Below are 20,152 nucleotides of genomic sequence, written 5' to 3' on the forward strand. Positions count from 1 at the left end.
TCTTTTTTCTTTCCAAAATCCTTGTTTTGTACTTCTAATTTACGACTGGTGTTTTGCTTTCACCTATGTCACCTGTTATAACGCCACTTTCTTGTGAACACATATGACATTTAGCAGAAGCTAAAGATTACAGTTTATATATCTTATAGGATAGGATATTTTTCTTTCACAAAGGCATCGATTTGCTTCAGAAGGCCTTTATGAACCCTCTGGAGTTGTGTGGAGTGCTTTTTATGATGGATGGGTGCATTTTATTGGATTTCAAAATCTCAACACCCATTCACTGCCATTATAAAGCTTGGAAGAGCCAGGACATTTTTTTAATATAACTTCGACTGTATTCATCTGAAAGAAAAAAGGACATAACACTTGTTCACTATATCAGTAGGTTTTTCAAAGACTCAAAATACAAGCCTGTTACGTTATGTGTTTTATGTTGTTGTATTCTGTATTTGTTTTTATGTTTTTTTTTTTCTTACTTATTCTTGTTTTGTGTTAGATCGCCACTGATTTGCCAGTTGTGGCACCGCCTATTAGCGGTTATTGGACGTCAATCGGCGGTCCTTTTAAAACGCCTCTTCCGCTTATCCAGATGGGAGCCGGTGTGACAGCCGCCAGACCAAAGATTATTGTTCATCCTTTAATTATGTTCCCATTATGTGGTCTTTGTAGGAGAGACCTGTCCTTTTGTTTGAATTAGTTTTTTTATGTTTTTGTAAGTGTAGTTAGGTAAGGTTTTTGTAATTTATTTTCTTATTTTCTTTTGAAGGTTATTTAGTGTGATTTATTTTTAGTTTGATTTTGTTTGTTGTTTTGGGCCTTGGGTCTCTCTGAAGTTTATAAGAATCACCAAATTACAGTTTTTTTTTCTTCATCTTTTAAATAAACTCAAATAATCAATTAATGTTGTTTTCGTTTGCTTGGTCTGACGGCTTGATGAGAGTCTGCTTTTATTGCGTCTTACCCCTAGCGGACGTAATAAATTGGGGGCTCGTCCGGGATGTAATAAGCCATTTAAACCAGTTTTATGATGCTTTTGCATACGTTTTGAACCTTTGCAAAAAAATTTGTAGTCCATAATGATTGTACTGAAAAGAGTACATTGCTATACGATTTTACCTTTGCATTCCATAGAATAAAGTAAGTCATACAAGTTTGAAACAACATGAGAATTTTGTCTTCTACACATTTAGTCTAAAAACTATCTTTTCTAATTTTTTTTAAGAGCCACGTTCTTTATGAGGTGATAATTCATTTGATGAAACATAAATATTAAAAGCACTAGGGAAGAATCTGGCTCACTTTTAATACTTTTCATCAGGTTATGTAATATGTATTTATATTTGAACAATATTAATCAGGTAAGTCTGCAATCTCTATTATCTTTGAGAGGTATCTCTGTGATTAACAAGGTCATAATGATCATCTTGACAGTTACGCAAGCTCATTTAACATCTTAATGGGCCCAACAGTGACTCAGGCAGGGTAGAGAGGATGCAAAAAAGAATTATCAAGAATTATCAACCAACCTCTCATTTACATGGTTATGCATCAACATATCCTAAGACACTGTAGACACTTTTATGGCTTTTTTTTGGTGCTGTATTCTCAAAGAAGTCTATAGAAGCGCATTTCTTTCACTGAATAAAAAATAAAAAAAGGTTATTGCGAGTTTATATCATGCAATTCGGACTATCATGCAAACTCGACACAATCGCGCAATTCTGATTTTTTTCTGAGATATAATCTCGCAATTGTTTTCCTCAGAATTGTGATATAAACTCGCAATTGTAAGTTATAAAGTCAGAATTGCAAGATATAATCTTTCAAATCTGATTTTTTTTTAAAAATTGCATCATTATAACTAGTTCATAAAGAATAGTGTTTTTTTTCTCAGAATTGCGTGATTATAATTCGATATTGTCTTACAATTGAGATAAAAAAGTAAAAAATGTGTAAAAATCAGAATTGTGAGATATAAACTTGCAAATCTCATTATATCTCATAATTTTGACTTAAAAATTTAAACTCACAATTCTGACTTTTTTCTTAGAATTGCATGATTATAACTCGCAATTGCGAGCTTGTCTTACAATTCTGAGAAAAAAGTCAGAAATGTGTAAAAATCTGAATTGTGAGATATAAACTTGCAATTTTGAGAAAAAAAGTCACAACTGCAAGACATAAAATTGCAACTTACAATTCTGAGAAAAAAGTAAAACGTGTAAAAATCAGAATTGTGAGATATAAACTTGCAATTCCAAGAAAAAAGTTTACATCTCGCAATTCTGACTTTAAAACTCACAATTGCCAGTTTATATCATACAATTGTGAGGAAAAAAGTATGATTTGTGAGATTATATCTTGCAATTCTGACTTTTTAACTCACAATTGCGAGTTTATATCACAATTCTGAGGAAAAATGTCAGATTCAAGAGTTTATATCTTGCAATTCTGACTTTATAACTCACAATTGCGAGTTTATATCTCACAATTCTGAAAAGCAAGGTCAGAATTGCGTGATGAATAAAAAAAAAAAATAAAGAAATAAAATAAATTAATAAAATAAACAAAACAAAACAAAATAAAATAATAAATAACTTTTTTTTTTTATTCAGTGGCAGAAACGGCCTTCCATAGATGTCAGTTCTAATGAAAGAAACTAAACTTAAACTTTAGGTTTTTATTCTGACTGTATTTGTTTAATAATAAAGCACATGAGGGATAAAAATGAGCATGCTGGTGAACTGGAATTTCAATGTCCACAAAAATACTTAAAAAACAATAACTTTGCCATATACATGTATATACATCCTAAACTAAAATCTTGATTTTAATTTCTAAAAATCCATGTACAAACAGTATTCTTTGTCAAGTACTCAAGTTCAAATTAATGTTGAATCCTTTAAAACTACATTTCCCAAAATCCCGTTCAATATCACTTACCGCGTCCTCCTCTCCGCTCCGACTAGGGCTGCCCTCAGCCTCACCAAAGGAGTCATCGGTGGGCGGGTCACTGGCGTGGGATGAGGACTTTGATGGAGAACTCTGCCGAGGGGCCGGAGTGGGTGCTGTACAAAGGGAGAAGGAAGGAAAAGGCCAGAATTATGGTTAGTGATAGGCAAAACAGTGTTGCATTAACAGATTTAAAGCATTTGATGTGTCGTTGTGCAATGCTAAGAAGGTACAAATGTATTTTTTTCATCCGCTGGGAGAATAACTAAATATACGTTGCTGTCTGGTAGGAAGGGCACTGAAATTTTCACACTTACATTAAAGACAAGCTTCATTTTTGGTCAATTGTACATGAAAACAATGTTCCTTTTTGCGCTCATGCAACCTTAAACTGCTTTAGGTAACCATTGCAGAGAATGTTTAATGGTAGCTGCATTCAGTCAAGGAAACAGCCTTTGTACTTATATACTTGATATAAAGTATATAAGGATGAAGGATGCTTTAAAATGATTAAAAGTTATGATAAAGACATTTATAGTGTTACAAACGATTTCTATTTCAGATAAATGCTGTTCTTTTGAACTTTCTATTCAAAGAAACCTGAAAAAAATCTACTCAGCTGTTTTGAACATAATAATAATAATACATGTTTTTTTTAGCAGCAAATCAGAATATTAAAATGATTTCTGAAGGATCATGTGACTGGAGTAATGATGCTAAAAATTCAGCTTTGAAATCACAGGAATAAATTACATTTTAAAATTATTTTAAATAGTAAAAATATTTCAAAATTTTACTGTTCTTTGGATAAAATAAATGCAGGCTTTGGTGATCAGAAGAGACTTCTTTAAAAAAACATTAAAAATCTTACTGTTCAAAAACTTTTGACTGGTAATGAATCTAAATTATTTTTTTAACGCAGAAGAAAAAAAAAAGAGTTTTGAAAAGTTTATAATCAATTGAAACAAAATTAAAACTGAAATAACATAAAACAAATACTAGTTTGCACCATTAATCAAACTGTTTTTGCACATCTGAAACACCTGGAAGTGTATAAATTGCTGCAGTGTCCATTTGAAATGTCCACAGGGTGGTGCTAAAACTGATATGACTTTGACTTCCATTGAAACAAATCAAAACAAATAGGTTATTGATTAATAAGGACTACAGTGTATTTGTTTTTTTTTTTTTTTTTTTTTTTTTGCACAAAGACATCAAATAGCTTCTAAAGACTTTGAATATAGTTGTGTACAACAGATTTTGTAATTTTGCGTGAAATATCCAACAACAAATATTCAGCTGCAGGCCTATTACAGCTCTAGCATGGTGCTAACAATGCTAAAGTCATTAGCTTAGCTCATACAGAACCCACATATATATTCTGTATGTGTTTTAAAAGCATCAAAAATCATGTTGTGATCTCATCTGAGGTTGAATTTTAGATTTAATATTCCATGTTGAGGCAGGTTTATGGTTAAAGTCTGGAATACACAACTTTTAAGACACCAGGCATCAAACACTTGCCGGCTTTGTAAACAGCTACAGAGAAAGCCTGGGCATCAAACACTAAAAGATTGTGGATCACATACTTTCAAATCATTTTAGACTTGCAAGTCATTCCGAACACAAGAAACTCACACACACGTTTGATATTGTCTGATTGGATGCAATCGAGTCTGAAGCTAACAAATCACAGTCTGTACACATTGTAAACTAAACAAATTTCTGTGAAATCTGTCAATTCTGACTGCCCAAAATCTACAGACATTCTGCAAATATTGTTGATGCATCCAAAATGCAAATCAAAGCAGACTTAGCAAAAGTCATTTATTGCATTCCAGGATTTAGGTTGAGTGTAAATTATTTTCTGTTGGTTTGGGTTAGTTGATGTGGTTTGTTAAAAATTAAACATTTTTATGCAATATTGAAGAGTCTGATTTATCCATGATCAAAATCCTCATTAAAGAAGCCATTTACCTCAGATAAATGTTGCAAGAGGGAAGAAAAACTCTCACAACTTCCGTTTTATGCCAACTTTAAGCTATTTGAAATCTAAAAACTCACTTTTAGCACCATTCATTGGCCATTTTGCCTCAAAACTGGAGAAAGTTGTATCTAAGTGAATGTATTTTGTTTTTTTGCACACACTAGTCATTATCAGTGTAAGTAAACGTACACATTTAAGCGCAAAACCTGTCAGAAAGTGTCCTGCATGGAGCAACAGCTGTGGATCATTCAGGAAACAACATAGTATTAAGAATCAAGTGTATGTAAACTTTTGAACAGGGTCATTTTCATAAATGTAACTATTATTTTCTCTTGTGGACTAAATATCTGGATGTAAATGTCTTTTATGTGAAATGTCTTATTCAGGTCAGTACTAAATAAAAAAATAGCATGCATTTTGTATGATCCCTCTTATTCTGGTAAAATAATTTACATTTAGCAGATTCTGAACTTAAGAACTTTTGACTTAAACTGTATTTGAAAAACAATTCTGCCAAACAAAAATAATTTGATGCAACCATCATTAAAATGCAGGGGGAAAAAACATAAAAAATCAGAAAATAGTATCATACAGCCGTCATGATTGTGTGTCAAGGTCTTTTATAACGCTTTTGACAAGGCAAGGTTAGTCGTAAAAATGTAATGTGGTTAACTCTTCTAAAACAAATATGAACAGTGATATTTATAATTTAATAATTCATGATATTTGTGACCCTGGACCACAAAACCAGTCATAAGGGTCAATTTTTTTTTAGAAATTAAGAATTATACATCATCTGAAAGCTAAAAAAATATGTTAGGATAGGTTTGTTAGGATAGGAATATTTGGCTGAGATACTAAAACTATTTGAAAATCTGAAAAATTAAACATTTTTATGCAATATTGAAGTTTCTAATTGATCCATGATCAAAATCCTCATTCAAGAAGCTGTTTACCTTCTGCAAGAGGGAAGAAAAACTCTCACTACTTCTGTTTTATGCCAACTTTAAGTTACTTCAAATCTAAAAACTCACTTTTAGCACCATTCATTGGCTATTTTGCCTCAAAACTGAAGTGAGTTGTATCTAGGGGAATGTATTTAGTTTTTTTGCACACACTAGTCAAGTAAACGTACACATTTAAGCACCTAAAAACTGTCAGAAAGTGTCCTGCGTGGAGCAAAATCCCTTATTGACACCTAATAAATGAGTATGTCTCTCACGGAGGGACTGCTTGTATGCAAACGTGCGACTGCGCGGCGTTCCGTCACAGTAATAATTAGCACTACAGGAGTGAAAGGATCCAAACAGGCCCAACACACAGCACAGGACTCCCTAGAGATCAGTGATAATTACATTGCTCGCCAGAAGCACAGCTGGGCCTGTGACTGACTCTCTCTTTCCCCCTGCCGTCGCTCCCCACCGCAGTACTAATTGTCATTTTCACGCTGACTAAAGACAATGCCTTCTGGGCAACAGCATCAAAGCCCACCTTTCAACCTCTGAGTGAAAACGGATGTGTTGATGAAAGACGGGATGAGGTGCGAGTTTGAAGTTCTGTAGTAGGAAACGGATAAAGCCTGTCTAGCCGTGTCAGCGCTCTTAAAGGAACACTCCACTTTTTCTGGAAATAGGCTCATTCTCCAACTCCCCCAGAGTTGATAAGTTGAGTTTTACCGTTTTGAAATCCATTCAGCCGTTCTCCTGTTCTGGCGATATCACTTTTAGCATAGCTTAGCATAGAGCATTGAATCCTATTAGACCAATAGCATCGCGTTCAAAAATGACCAACGAGTTTCGATTTTTGTCCTATTTAAAACTTGACTCTTCTGTAGTTATATCGTGTACTAAGACCGGCGGAAAATGTAAAGCTGTGATTTTATAAGCGGATAAGATTAGGAACTACACTCCCATTCCGGCGTAATAGTCAAGGAAGTTTGCTGCTGTAATATGGACGCAGCAGGCGCAGTAATATCACACAGCACATGTGCAAATGCTAACTTAGCTGGGAACTAGTTTCAGGTGCTCCGTGATATTACTGCACCTGCTGCGTCCATATTACAGCAGCAAACTTCCTTGACTATTACGCCGGAATGGGAGTGTAGTTCCTAATCTTATGGGCCTAGAAAATCGCATCTTTACATTTTCCGCTGGTCTTAGTACACGATATAACTGCAGAAGAGTCAAGTTTTAAATAGGACAAATATCGAAACTCGTTGGTCATTTTTGAACGCAATGCTATTGGTCTCATAGGATTCAATGCTCTATGCTAAGCTATGCTAAAAGTGATATCGCCAGAACAGGAGAACGGCTGAATGGATTTCAAAACGGTAAAGCTCAACTTATTAACTCGGGGGGAGTTGGAGAATCAGTCTATTTCCAAAAAAAAGTGGAGTGTTGCTTTAAAGGCTTGCGATTAGAGAGCGAAACGAGGAAGTTCTTCTATGTGGGATTTGTTTTCTTTGTTGATGTACCGCATTTAGGGTCTATGTAGCTTTAGGATAATGTGATTCTGTTGGTCTTGAAACAACATTTCTGATATAAAACTACATTCCTAAACTATTCCAACTATTACCATCCCATATATACCGGCCAACTTGCAAAATCTAATATGTGTATATATGTGACCTGCTCATTTTGCGTCACTTGACCCAGAAACACATTTTGAATTTTATGAAGTGAAGTAACAAGGAAAACTGCAGCTTTTTGAAGATAATTATAATGTTTTCTAACCATTGCTGAGATATTATCATTTAAATGTTGGCTGTTATAAACTCTAGTTGCTAAAATATAAAAAAAGAAGAAGAAGTTGTCAACCATTTTAGATATTATCTGATAGATTTATTTAAACATGTATTAAATAATTAAAACATCAGTTAAAGGTTAATTGAGGTTCCTGTGGCCGTGGAGGCATTCCTGTAGCTAACATTATATATATTGTTTTTTCCATAACAGTTAAACTCATCAGAAAAATCCTTCAGGTGCCACAAATTCCGTGTTTTAGGGTAAATTTCACTTATTTTGTCTTCTGGGAAACCTGTAAGTATCTTCTGTAGCTTCTAAAGTGCGGTACTAAATGAAAAAATACGATATTTAGACAAATTAAGAAAAATGTTCAAAAGTTTTCACCCCAGGGCTCTTAATCCATCATTTTTCTTTCTGGAGCATCAGTGAGTGTTTGAACCATCTGTAGTTGCATATGAGTCCCTCAGTTGTCCATAGTGTGAAAAGATGGATCTTAAAATCATACAGTCATTGGAAAGGGTTCAAATACACAACAGTGCTGAAAAACCACAGATTTTGTGGGACCTGAAGGATATTTCTTATGAAAAGTGGGCAGTTTAACTATTCAGGACAAACACAATACTCATGAACAACTATCACTAAACAAAAAAAAAAAAAAAAAAAAAATATTATTAACTATTATTTTCTCTTGTGGAATAAATATCTGGATGTAAATGTATGTTATGTGAAATGCCTCATTCAGGTCAGTACTAAATAAAAAAAAAATAGCATGCATTTTGTATGATCCCACTTATTTTGGTAAAATAATTAACATTTTCCTGATTCTGCAAAGTGCATGTAAACTTTTGACTTCAACTGTATTTGAAAAACACTTTTCTGCCAAACAAAATTCATGTGTTGCAACCAGCATTAATATGCAGTAGGGAAAAAAATCATAAAACAGAAAATAGTATCATACAGCCCTCATGACTGTGTGTCAAGGTCCTTTTATGACACTTTTGACAAGGCAAGGTTAGTCGTAAAAATGTCATGTGGTTAACTCTTCTAAAACAAATATCAACAGTGATATTTATAATTTAATAATTTATTATATTTGTGACCACAAAACCAGTCATAAGGGTCTTTTAAATTTAGATTTATACATAATCTGAAAGCTGAACTAATACGTTAGGATAGGTTTGTTAGGATAGCAATATTTGGCTTAGATACAACTATTTGAAAATCGGAAAAATTTGAGGGTGCAAAAAAATATTGAGAAAATCACTTTTAAAGTTGTCCAAATGAAGTTCTTTGCAATGCATATTACTAATCAAAAATTAAGTTTTGATATATTTATGGTAGGAAATTTACTAAATATCTTCATGGAACATGGATATCTTAATATCCTAATGATTTTTGGCTTTTTTTTTTTTTTTCTCTCGGCTATTTCTACAAATATACCCATGCTAATTAAGACTGCTTTTGTGGTCCAGGGTCACATTTGTTAAAAAAAAATACATAAATATACAGTATATAACAAAAAATGGTTTCAATGGTTAAATCACATTCAATTTTTAATTGACCTAAAACCTTTCCTGAAAATGGTATAAAGTTTTTCAAAATCATATGAAACCAACATTAATACATTTTATAATACATTTTATTTGTAACAGCCCCAATTTCTGAGTCAAAATCATAGAATGCATGGCATATGTCTGAAACATCCTACTCACGTGAGTTGGTGGAGGGCGTGGTAGAGGTGACAGGCGTGAGGTTCATCTGCGAGATATCAAAGTCGTCGCAGTCATCCGTGTCTTGCGCCATTCCCACTCTGCTGAAGTAGCTGGTGAAAGCGTCTGTGGTGCAGGTCAGGTTAGGCTGCTCGCTCTTCCTGGCAGGCATGGCTGGCGGCTTTGCCATCTGGAAGTCTTTAAACATCTCCTTGCTCATCTTTGCCTGTCTCTGCAGCGTGCGTTCTCCATGCTGCGGACTGGAGGCCGTAGAGGCTGAGGTTCCCGCCACGGCTCCACCCATGGCCGCTGCGGGCGTCTCGCAGGACGCAGGCATTGCCATGGGAGCCAGTGTCTGAAACATGGCAGCAGGAAGCGGCCCTACTGTCTGGGCAGGCATAAAAGCGGCAGGAGAAAAGTGAGCCCCTGCCATTGCGGCCCACTGTTGCTGAGTGGCAGGGAAAAGGTTGGCTTGACCCCAGATCAGAGGCTGAGCGCCCGGTAAGACCTGCGCGACTGGCACTGGGGACTGGACGCCAAACGCTAATGGAGCCTGAGCGGCGAACTGTTGCTGCGCCCACGCGGGTGGCACGGCTCCCATCGTCACGTAACCTAAAGGACAGAGACAATTTTAGGGTATGTTTACACAACAACAATTGTATTAACAGCAAAGTTTTTCCTTTTGTTTACATGGATCCACAAAAATGACTTAAACTGTGTCTTAACTACATGAGACCCGATAAAACAAATATGTTAAACAAATATTATACTACGGGGCCGTTGAATGCTTGAATCTGATTGGCTGAGTTCCAGGCAGCACTTGACCGCATTACATGTCTATATTAATTCGCCACACGATTTCAGTTATTTCAAAGGTCCTTACAGCATAAAACTGCAAAATAACCAAAACCCACAACGACACTGTCCAAACAAATAAATAAAGTAAACAATAGGATTTACATTTTATTATGTATGGAAAGCACATACTCTATTTCTCCCACTCTCTCTCCCTTACAGACGCACACACATACAGTTTGCACACACGTTAGCATACACGCTAATGTTGTTAACACTGTTCTGATGAATAACAACTTAAAAACTACATGAGATTTCTCACAAGCGAGGTAACAACAGCGTGGTTTTGAAGAAAATGAACTTAAAGTTTTACTATTAGGAAAGACTTTGCTGCCAATCACTTTTGAGAGACGCACAGACTTGAAAGAGGTAATTCATGAGCTTAATCTCTCTCCCTCTCTCTCTCTTTCTGTCAGTCGGTCTGTCTAAACTTCATTATTAACTGCATTCGTTTGCTATCAACGGCTCAAGTGTCATTACTAGGTCTAAAATGACGTTTTGGAATTAGCAACGAAGGCATTGGATGAGCTGCGCAAATAAGCCTACTCACAATAGCGTTTTAAGGACAAAAAACGGATGAATGTTTTGAATTCTACGGCTTCCGCTATGGCCGCATAACCCGAGGTATGCATTATTTTTTTAAGAATTCAACGGCCTGTCGTCAGTTATTCCTTACTTCATAAAAATTGTTCTGTGGTTTCAGGAGTGACAAAATATCCTCTGTACAGCAGAAAAGAAGCCCGAAATAGTGTCCTAACTACATGTGACGTGATGCCGCGACACAATAAAAGTATCTTTTACATGTTTCTGTTTCTTTTACAGAGTTTCTGTCCTAACTAGCTGTGACGGAGACACACAAAATAACTGTTTTACAAACGGTTTCTATTACTGCAGTGTTGCGGTTGGAACAACTTTATTCATAGTTAAACGTGTAACGTGTAAAAAGTGGATTTAAACATCATATTGTGTGACATTTAGAGCCATACTGAATGCAGCAACACATAGTTTACCACAGATCTTGAAAATAAATAGCTTGTTGCTGGAATCTTGTCGCATGTAGTTAGGAGGCTATATTATGTATGCGAGGCCAGTAGATGGCGATGTCACTTTATAAAGAATCAATACGATTGCATGTATATGCATTTATATAGACTGAAAATGCAAAATGCATTTGCATTACATCACTGCAGAGTTTACACAGAGACGGTTTCTGAAACCCATTTTCAAAAGTTTGCATCTTCAGGCTCCCAATTATTTATCGTGTAAATAAACAGCCAAAATGCAGACTTAATGTTTTTTGGTTAAAAATGGTGTTTTGTAAAGTTCACCCTTAAACCCTTAGTTCATGAACCTCTATCGAATGAGATTTTCCCGCCAAAATACTGGCATGTAAAGCTCATTATGAGCTTGTGCTGTAACCTTTAGCATTCGCTAAAGGACTTTCAGGCTGCAGCCATAGATCTCTTGATGACTGGGGTAAGATGACCTAGATTTTCATAATGAAAAAGGTCTTTATGGCTCAGATGAACTATTGTAATTACTGCTCACAATAGGCCCGGGCTTAATGAATAGCAACGCCCTTTAAAAGAGGCCATTACAACAGTCTCACTCATTTCACATTGAGGCTTATTTCATTACACATCTTGCTCTTTCTTACCAATGAGTAACGCTGATTCAAATAATAAAACCCCAAATCGTATCTTATCTCTATGACATGCCACACGCACTGCGGGAGCGTGTCCGGAATATTCCGCTGTGCGGCAGAGAGGTGTGAGATCAACTGCAGCTGGGTTGCTCACACAATGGGACATTGTGATGTTATTTTATGGTTAAAAATGACCTGGAAACAGTCACAGCTTCTCTGTGAAGGTGTTGCCATTAGCAAGTTGAAAGAAGAATCTGTTGTATTTTCCAGAATGTACTATAAATTGCAGTTTTTATTATCTGAAACTGTTACTTAAAGGGATAGTTTCACCCAAAAATGAAAATTCTGTCATTAATTGCTCGCTCTCATGTTGGTCCGTACCCGAAGTAGGTTTAATTCAGCGGTGCACTTGAAAAATGAAGAATTCCGGTATGAACCCTGTGAAACTACAGTTCGACAAAACTTATTTTCATGAGCCTGGGTTGGAAAAAATTAAGTTGACAGCTTTTTTAGTTTTAGCTAGTTACCCTTTAATTGATAATGCTAACATCATGTCACTGAGCTGTGCACCTCATGTGGGGATGGGAATATTTGACACAAGGTAACATGATGGATCTGATGGCTTCCGGTTGGAAGAGACAACACAGCACCGAATCCATCCTGTCAGCTGTGAAGTGTTCCCATGGAATTGCAGTAACGGTTTGTGGGTTTCTCAAGGACCAGTGAGCGGGATGCCTGGAGAAGTTCTATATGTGAATTTCGAAAATTGCGCATGTCCATCATTTAGTCAGGTAGCAATGGGCCGTCTCATCATAGCAGCCCACCCCTGCACTGGTTTGTGATGGCCCTTGGCAGTCATTTTGAGCTATGGATCCACCATTTGCAAATAAGGTGGAATTATAGTTTGCCGTTAAGGATGCATGGACAGCTAAACGTGGAGCACATCCCTGGTATCCCAGGCATATGTCAAGGACTGGGCAACACTTAATTTTTTATTGTGTTTTTATAATGTAGCTGTTTATTAAAAACTCAAATTCATGCTATTTTGTAAATACAGAAAACATTTTAGGTTTCTTAAATGATTGTGTGTATTCGTTCAGATGGTTTATGTTCCATTAGACACAAGTTTCATTCAAAGTGACTTACAATATACTGCCAGCAGGGCCAGAGCCCCTAAAGCACTCTGGGGAACACCTCTCACTTGAAAAAAGCCAGACTGATTTCACAAGGGTGAAAAATGTTCTCGTGCTATCATAACTGAACTGTGAGAATCCCATCAGGACAGGTGTGGTGGAGTCAAAGCCTGGTGTTTATGAATTTACAACACAGAGGGGAGTTTGACTGAGGGAGAGAATTGAAGACAGATGGGACAGATGATACACTACTTGATTCCACACATATCAATGTTGTACTGTTTACCGTTTCAGAGGAAGTCAATCTGGCTGGAACAGATGTCCCAGGGAGAGCAAAATCACTGCACAAGGGCTATTTGTTTTTAATAACTGGTTCAGATATCATGATGTGAGTGTTCCTGTAGAATTTAAAGTGGTAGCACTTTACAATAAAAAGTCAAATATGTACAAAATGATTGAAAAATGCTTTAGTAAAAGCTTGTTCATTATAGATAGGACATCGGATGCAAAACTCACTTTTACATGATGCTTGCACCATGATAAAAATAAATTCACTCCTTTTTATTCCTCAAAAACCCAAATAGTCTTAATTATCAAGCAGTTTTGATTTTCTGAGCAGTATGATGTCATATTGCTCAGGCCCCGCCCCCAACCCCTGACAGACTGTCCTGTGTTAGCATATTATCGCTCTCAGCCAGTTGTACGCTGTCTGCCATTTCCCCACGCTCGAGCAGCTGTAGCGAAAACAATGTCTCGTAAGCAATGCAGGTGTTTTGTATTTGAATATAAAAGTGAACATAAGAGTCTACATTTTCTCCCGACATTAGAGCTACTGAGGATGGAGTGGATTAGTTTTGTTTTTGATGGTAACGCGCCACCAAATACTGTACACAAAATGTGGAAAGGTGGGGCGGGGTAAACAGTAGCTCATTATCATTTAAAGAAACATTCGCCAAAATGGCTCGCCGTGAACAGAGCTGTTTTTGACAAGGTAAAAAAGCGTGTTGTTTTATACAACCACTGAGAAATTTTAACCAAAGCATGTCACAGACATTTCATGAAGACTCTAATCATACCAACTTGTGTAGAATTTTTTTAAACATAATTAAAAAAAAAAAAAAAAAGGTATAGAACGATTCAATGTTTTAAATAACGTCAATCTTTCATGGGTTTCTACTACATATTTCAGTAAGAGACATCATTAACATTATATTAAGCCATACATGCCATAATACCTAGGGTTTGCTTTTGTAAATTGAAGAAAGCAGAAATGAATCACAATTAAAATACTATTTATCATAGCCCTGTCTAAACTGAAACCAACACTGAACTGATGTTTATCATTGTGAAGCTCCCTTGACACAGTCTGTATTATATAAAGGTGACTTGACTTAATTTGTTTATTTTCATTAAAAAACTAAAAACTCCATTCTGTCCATTTGTGGTGCAAAAAATCCTTGACTAAGTGGACATAAGGGAAAAAAACAACAAAATAAAAATGTATGATATGACCCCAGAACAGATGTGCATGTTAAAAAGACATCATGCACTTACACACACACAAACAGAGTACCACCAGAGGAGGTAGGGGTAACGCTGTGTCCTCTACAAGGCATTTATCATGCAGATCAGTACAGCAGCCAGTAATGAGAGCATTCATATTCTACAGCAGGAGGACGGGACACCTTATTTAGCCAGAACTAGACAGACACATTATTTAATTTGCATCCGCCCCGTTCCATGTCTCCTTTATCTGTTTTCCTGGTATTGTTTTCTCCTGCACACACACATTGTCTGAAAGACAAATCTCTCCTACCTGAGGGTACAGAGGCGGGGTTGAAGGGGGTGAACAGTTCGGATGGGGTCTGGTGGGCCAGCGTGGGGTCCAGAGTATTAGCCGGAGATGCTGGGGTCTGTGGAAGAGGATAATAATAGCAGACTAAACAGAAGCATTATATTTGCTCAATAACTTGCTTAACTGTATTCAAAATAGCATACTGTTTACAATCAAAAATTCTATTTTTTTTCTATTCTTCATTTACTAATTTTCAAGTTGTTCCAAACGTGTATTTGTTTCTTTCTTCTGTTCTCATAAAAGAAGATATTTCGAATAATATAGGTAACCAAACAGTTGATGGTCCCCACTCTCATCAAAATATATTCTTTTGTGCTCAGCAGAATAAAGAAATTTATATAGGTTTGGATCAACTTAAAGGTAAGTAAATGATTTTTGACAGTATTCTATTCTGAACATACTCTTGATGTAATATGATCATCTAGAGTCACTCACCGAGGGGGACGTGATATCAGGAGGGGTGGACATGTCTCCAAAAAGCTCTAACTGGTTGATATTCTGCAGATGAAAGAGGAATAATTAGCGGCATAAAATCAGACGTGTTTCACCTCAGCACTCACTGCCATGTCATTCTAGTCTTTGCCACAGACTGAACCTACCTTGAGCAAACAGTGGTTTGAATACAAAAGGTGACCTGTTAGTGATAGTGAGTTGTGTAATAAATGACAGCGGTTCCATAAATGATAGTGGGTTGCTGTACAATTATGTAAAAACACAAACGATGATGATGATTCCTGTACCTACCAGCCATGTACAGCACACAGATATATATATATATATTATATTTTTGATTATTCTATTCTAACACTTTATAATAAATCAAGCATATAGTGTTAATTCTGGCAGGTGACGTGAGTCAAGCTTGCATCGGCTGACTCTCAGCTGATTCTCATCTACCTATAGGAAAATGACGCCTATCACAGCATTCCTACTATTGTTTAGCAGCTTTATCTCTTGCTCAGGAGCAAATCACACTCCTCCATCCCTAACTCCTCCTTTCTCCATAGTCAGGACTTTGCATTTTGTTCTGTTCTGTTTACCCTAAGAGGGTTTTTGCCACTCTCCCTGCTCATTCATGACAGGCTGAGTGGATTTTGCCCAGAACCGCCAATCCAAACTGTATGTGTCAATCATTTTAATGACAGAACTTTCATTAATAAATTATTAACAAACGTTATATAATGCTTCACAGATCTTTAGTTAATATTTATTCACATAGCTAGAAATATAAGAGAATATGCTTCTTATTATTTAGCAATGCACTTATTGAAATGATTAACTGATCATTAATTAATGTAAATTTAAATTTCTACAAATGGCATTAAACTTTCAATTCATATGATCATGCACTTTTAAATTATTTTAACAGATATTATACATTAAAAAAAGCTTAATTAGTGATTTTAAGCACATTACAAACTATTCATGTTCACATACTGTTTATTAACTCCTAATGATAGTCCTGTGGTCTTTCATATAAGGTCATATATTTGTTGTGTAGACTACTAGACTACTATTTTCACATCTTAAAGGATTACTCCACTTTCAGAATAAAAAAAAATCCTGATAATTTACTCAACCCCATGTTATCCTAGATATTCATGTCTTGAATAACGCAAAGAAATTAATTTTTTTAAGGAAAACATTTCTGGATTTTTCTCCATATAGTGGACTTCAATGCTGCTTAATGGATTGAAGGTTAAAAATGCAGTTTCAATGCAGCTTCAACGGGCTCTAAACGATCCCAGCTGAGGAACAAGGGTCTTATCTAGCGAAATGATTTCTCATTTACATAAAAAAAAAATTGTAAAGGGCGTTTGACCATCTTTACACCTTCACTTTGTAAACATTGGGTCGGTACTTCTGCAGCGATGTAGGATGATTTTGAAGTTGGAGGAGAAAATGAGATGGGAGTTTTTCGACATACCCTTACTGTATTGAACCCCGAGTGCACAGAGTACGCTAGAAGCTAGAAAAGATAAGGATTTGAGGTTAAAAAGTACAGAATTTTTTTTTTTTTTTTTTTTTTTTTTTTAGAAAATAACTGACCGTATCACTAGATAAGACCCCTATTCCTCGGCCGGGATTGTGTAGAGCCAGTTGAAGCTGCCCTGAAAGTGCATCCGTTGAGCACCACTGAAGTCCACTATATGGAGAAAAATCCTGGATTGTTTTCCTCAAAAAACTTATTTGCAACTTAAGAAAGAAAGACTTGGACATTTTGGATGACATGAAGGTGAGTCTATTATCAGGATTTTTTTTTATTTTATTTTGGAAGTGGAGCAATCCTTTAACAAATCACCCAATCTGAAGTTGAAACTATTTATAATTTGTAAAAGTTTAGAAATATAAAATTATTTTTTAGTAATCTTTATGGACATTGGCCTTTTAGCTGCTGTAAAAATGTTTGTGTAAAGGCTGGTTAGTTAAGTTGATCTAAATGCTTGCTAAAGACATACTGTAATACACATTGTAATTTGGGTGTTGAGATTTTGAAGTCCAATAAAGTGCGTCGATCCATCATAAAAAGTGATGTGATGTGATTTAAATATGTTCATACTACAGGGCCGTTGAATGCTTGAATCTGATTGGCTGACGAACGTTCTAGAGGTGTGCATTATTTTCAGGGAAACGCACGGCGAACGTAGTTCCAGGCAGCTTTTGACCGCAGTACATGTCTATATCACTTCGCCACACCATTTCAGTTATTTCAAAGGTCCTTACAGCCCAAAACAACAAAATAATCAAAAGCTACAGTGACACTGGCAAAACTAATACATACGGTAAACAACGGGATAAAAACGACAGATTATGTCCATGTTTTTTTCCCACAATATTAAGTTTTATTATGTACGGAAAGCACATACTCTATTTCTCTCGCTCTCTCTCACTCACAGACGCACACACATACAGTTAGCACTCGCGCTAATGTTGTTAGCGCATCTCTGACGATAAACAACTTAAAAACGACATGACAATTCTCACGCGAGGTAACAACGGCATGGTCTTGAAGAAAATGAACTTAAAGTTTAACTGTCAGTAGAGACGATGCTGCCAGTCACCTTTGAGAGACACACAGACTTGAGAGAGGTAATTTACGATCTTAAACTCTCTCCCCCTCTCTTGCCGTCCGTCTGCTTGTCTGTCGGTCTGTCTAAACTTCATTATTAACTGCATTAGTTTGCTATCAACGGCTCAAGCGTCGTTACTAGGTCTAAAATGACGTTTTGGAACTAGCAACGAAGCTGTTGGATGAGCTGCGTAAGAAATTAATCCTACTCACAATAGCGTTTTAAGGATAAAAACCAGACGAATGTCTTGAAATATATCATCTGATCGATGTCTTGAGGTGTGGTAACTGTAGTATAACTGTAGTATATCCGCTTCGCGTCGTGACCGCATCACAACCTCGGGTGTGCATTATTTTCTAAGAATTCTACGGCCCGTCGTCAATTATTCCTTACATATTTTTCTTACATAAACACATCAATTTGCTTCAGAAGGCCTTTATTAAGCCACCCCCCCCCCCCCACTTTGACTTCAAAATCTCAAAACCCATTCACTGTTATTATAAAGCTTGGAAGAGCCATGACATATTTTTAATATAACTCTGATTGTATTCACATAAAGGAAGAAAGTCACATACACTTAGGATGGCTTGAGGGTGAGTAAATCATAGGGTAACTGTCATTTTTGGGGTGAACTACACATTTAACGAAAGACGAGGACAGTTACAATGGCCAGTTCACCTGTTTCTGAACATCTGTGGGCACCGTGTCCTTCTTGAGTGTGTTTATGAGAAAACGGAGCAGATATTGTGCTGCTAGCGGGGAGCAGCTGAGCATTTTGTGAGCTGTTTAAAGTGACTGGCGCATGACAGAAAAGCTTTTCCACACTGCTTCTAAAAAGCATTTCGTACATGCATTCGCTTGAGGCCAGACCACAGGGTTCTTTCGTTAAATTCAGTGCTCTTTTTTAACACCTACATCTACAAAAGGGCTAAAGCACATTCTTTACGAAAGAATAATTGCACTCTCTTCTTTTATGTTCTGCTGGCATTTACTGTCTCCACTTGTCTGTCTCTAATAATCTAAAAAATTAAAAAACAGCACACACAAGAACACGACTATGTGTGTGACCTTTGAAAACTCTGTAAAATCTTGGGCACACGGTCACACGGCGAGAAGGTCACGAGGACCTTTCTCCAGTTTATTTATGAACTGCGCGGTTAGCATGGGAACACGAAATCCAACCTATTCAACAGGGTCAGTCTGGGGTCATCTATAAGAGCTCAGTCATTTGACTATGAAAAAGAAAGGTCGGGTATGAGTAAGTAGACTACTTCCAGGAGACTAGCGGAAAAGGTACAAAGCATGAGAGGAGGGATTTACCAAGGCTATAAACTGTTCATAGCGGGTAGTGTGACATTTACTTACAGCTAGAGGAGTTTTCTAGGTCGGGTGTGGAGAAACTTCATCTAATCACTGTCCACCTTACCTGGGTGACCAGCAACAGGTCAGTGTCTAGATCCAAGAGATCGACTTGTTGGTTATGTTTGTTCTGCAATGATAACATGGTGTTAGATGAACACTGTAAAAAACAATTGTTCAATCAACTTAAAATAATTTGTTACCTAGCTGCCTTATAATTTTAAGATCAGTCAACTGAAAAAAGTTTAGTCAACTTAAAATGTTAAGTTGTACTAAGTGACAACTTAGATATTTGAATTGATTCAACTTAAAATTGTAAGGCAGCAGGATAACAATTTAATTTTAAGATTTAAGTTTGATTTAAGATTGTTTTGTTTTTTACAGTGAAGGATGAGATGGGAAACATGGAAATGAGATGAAATGAGGTCTGTTTTGAAACAGTGAATGTGAGTAGATGGGATGAATGGTACTTTACCTGTGCAACTCACTATTCATTCATGGTTTTTGCATTTTACCGCATTATCTCTCAAGTGTGCAACAGGTTTGAGCTAAACACAATGCAAAAACCAACTGTATTTATCTTCACTAAGTCACATCCCCAAACTGTAATTGGTGGAAGGAGGGATGAAACAAACAAAAAAAGATTTTTAACCAGCTGCCAGCAGGCTTTAATGGGAAAATAATGTGCTCAAATGGGCATCCCTTGAGATAACATGGGGAGAGCAAAAGACCATGAACAACAGCTGCTCCTGTCTTATATTTTGTGCTGCCGAAAAAGCAACACGGGCGAGGAGAGGATCTTATACGAAAGGAAAGGATGGGCATACCATGAAATTGAA

General features: G+C 36.4%; 1 protein-coding gene across 2 annotated transcripts in view; it reads right to left on the reverse strand.

Annotated features, from left to right (window-relative positions):
- Positions 1-19,487, reverse strand: part of dab1a (DAB adaptor protein 1a) — a 42,726-nt gene extending 23,239 nt beyond the window's left edge. The window contains exons 1-5 of one of the 2 annotated variants that reach the window (XM_073816455.1): positions 19,381-19,487; positions 15,319-15,381; positions 14,845-14,941; positions 9,399-10,007; positions 2,947-3,071 (exon numbers count right to left, since the gene is read on the reverse strand). In XM_073816455.1, the coding sequence (XP_073672556.1) occupies positions 2,947-3,071; positions 9,399-10,007; positions 14,845-14,941; positions 15,319-15,381; positions 19,381-19,458 (972 nt within the window). In that variant the 5' untranslated portion in view covers positions 19,459-19,487. The remainder of the gene's footprint in view (positions 1-2,946; positions 3,072-9,398; positions 10,008-14,844; positions 14,942-15,318; positions 15,382-19,380) is intronic. The other variant, XM_073816456.1, reaches the window with a different exon arrangement.
- Between the last annotated feature and the right edge of the window lie 665 nt (positions 19,488-20,152).

Source organism: Garra rufa, chromosome 13 (assembly GCF_049309525.1).
Source record: "Garra rufa chromosome 13, GarRuf1.0, whole genome shotgun sequence".
NCBI classification, from domain to species: domain Eukaryota; kingdom Metazoa; phylum Chordata; class Actinopteri; order Cypriniformes; family Cyprinidae; genus Garra; species Garra rufa.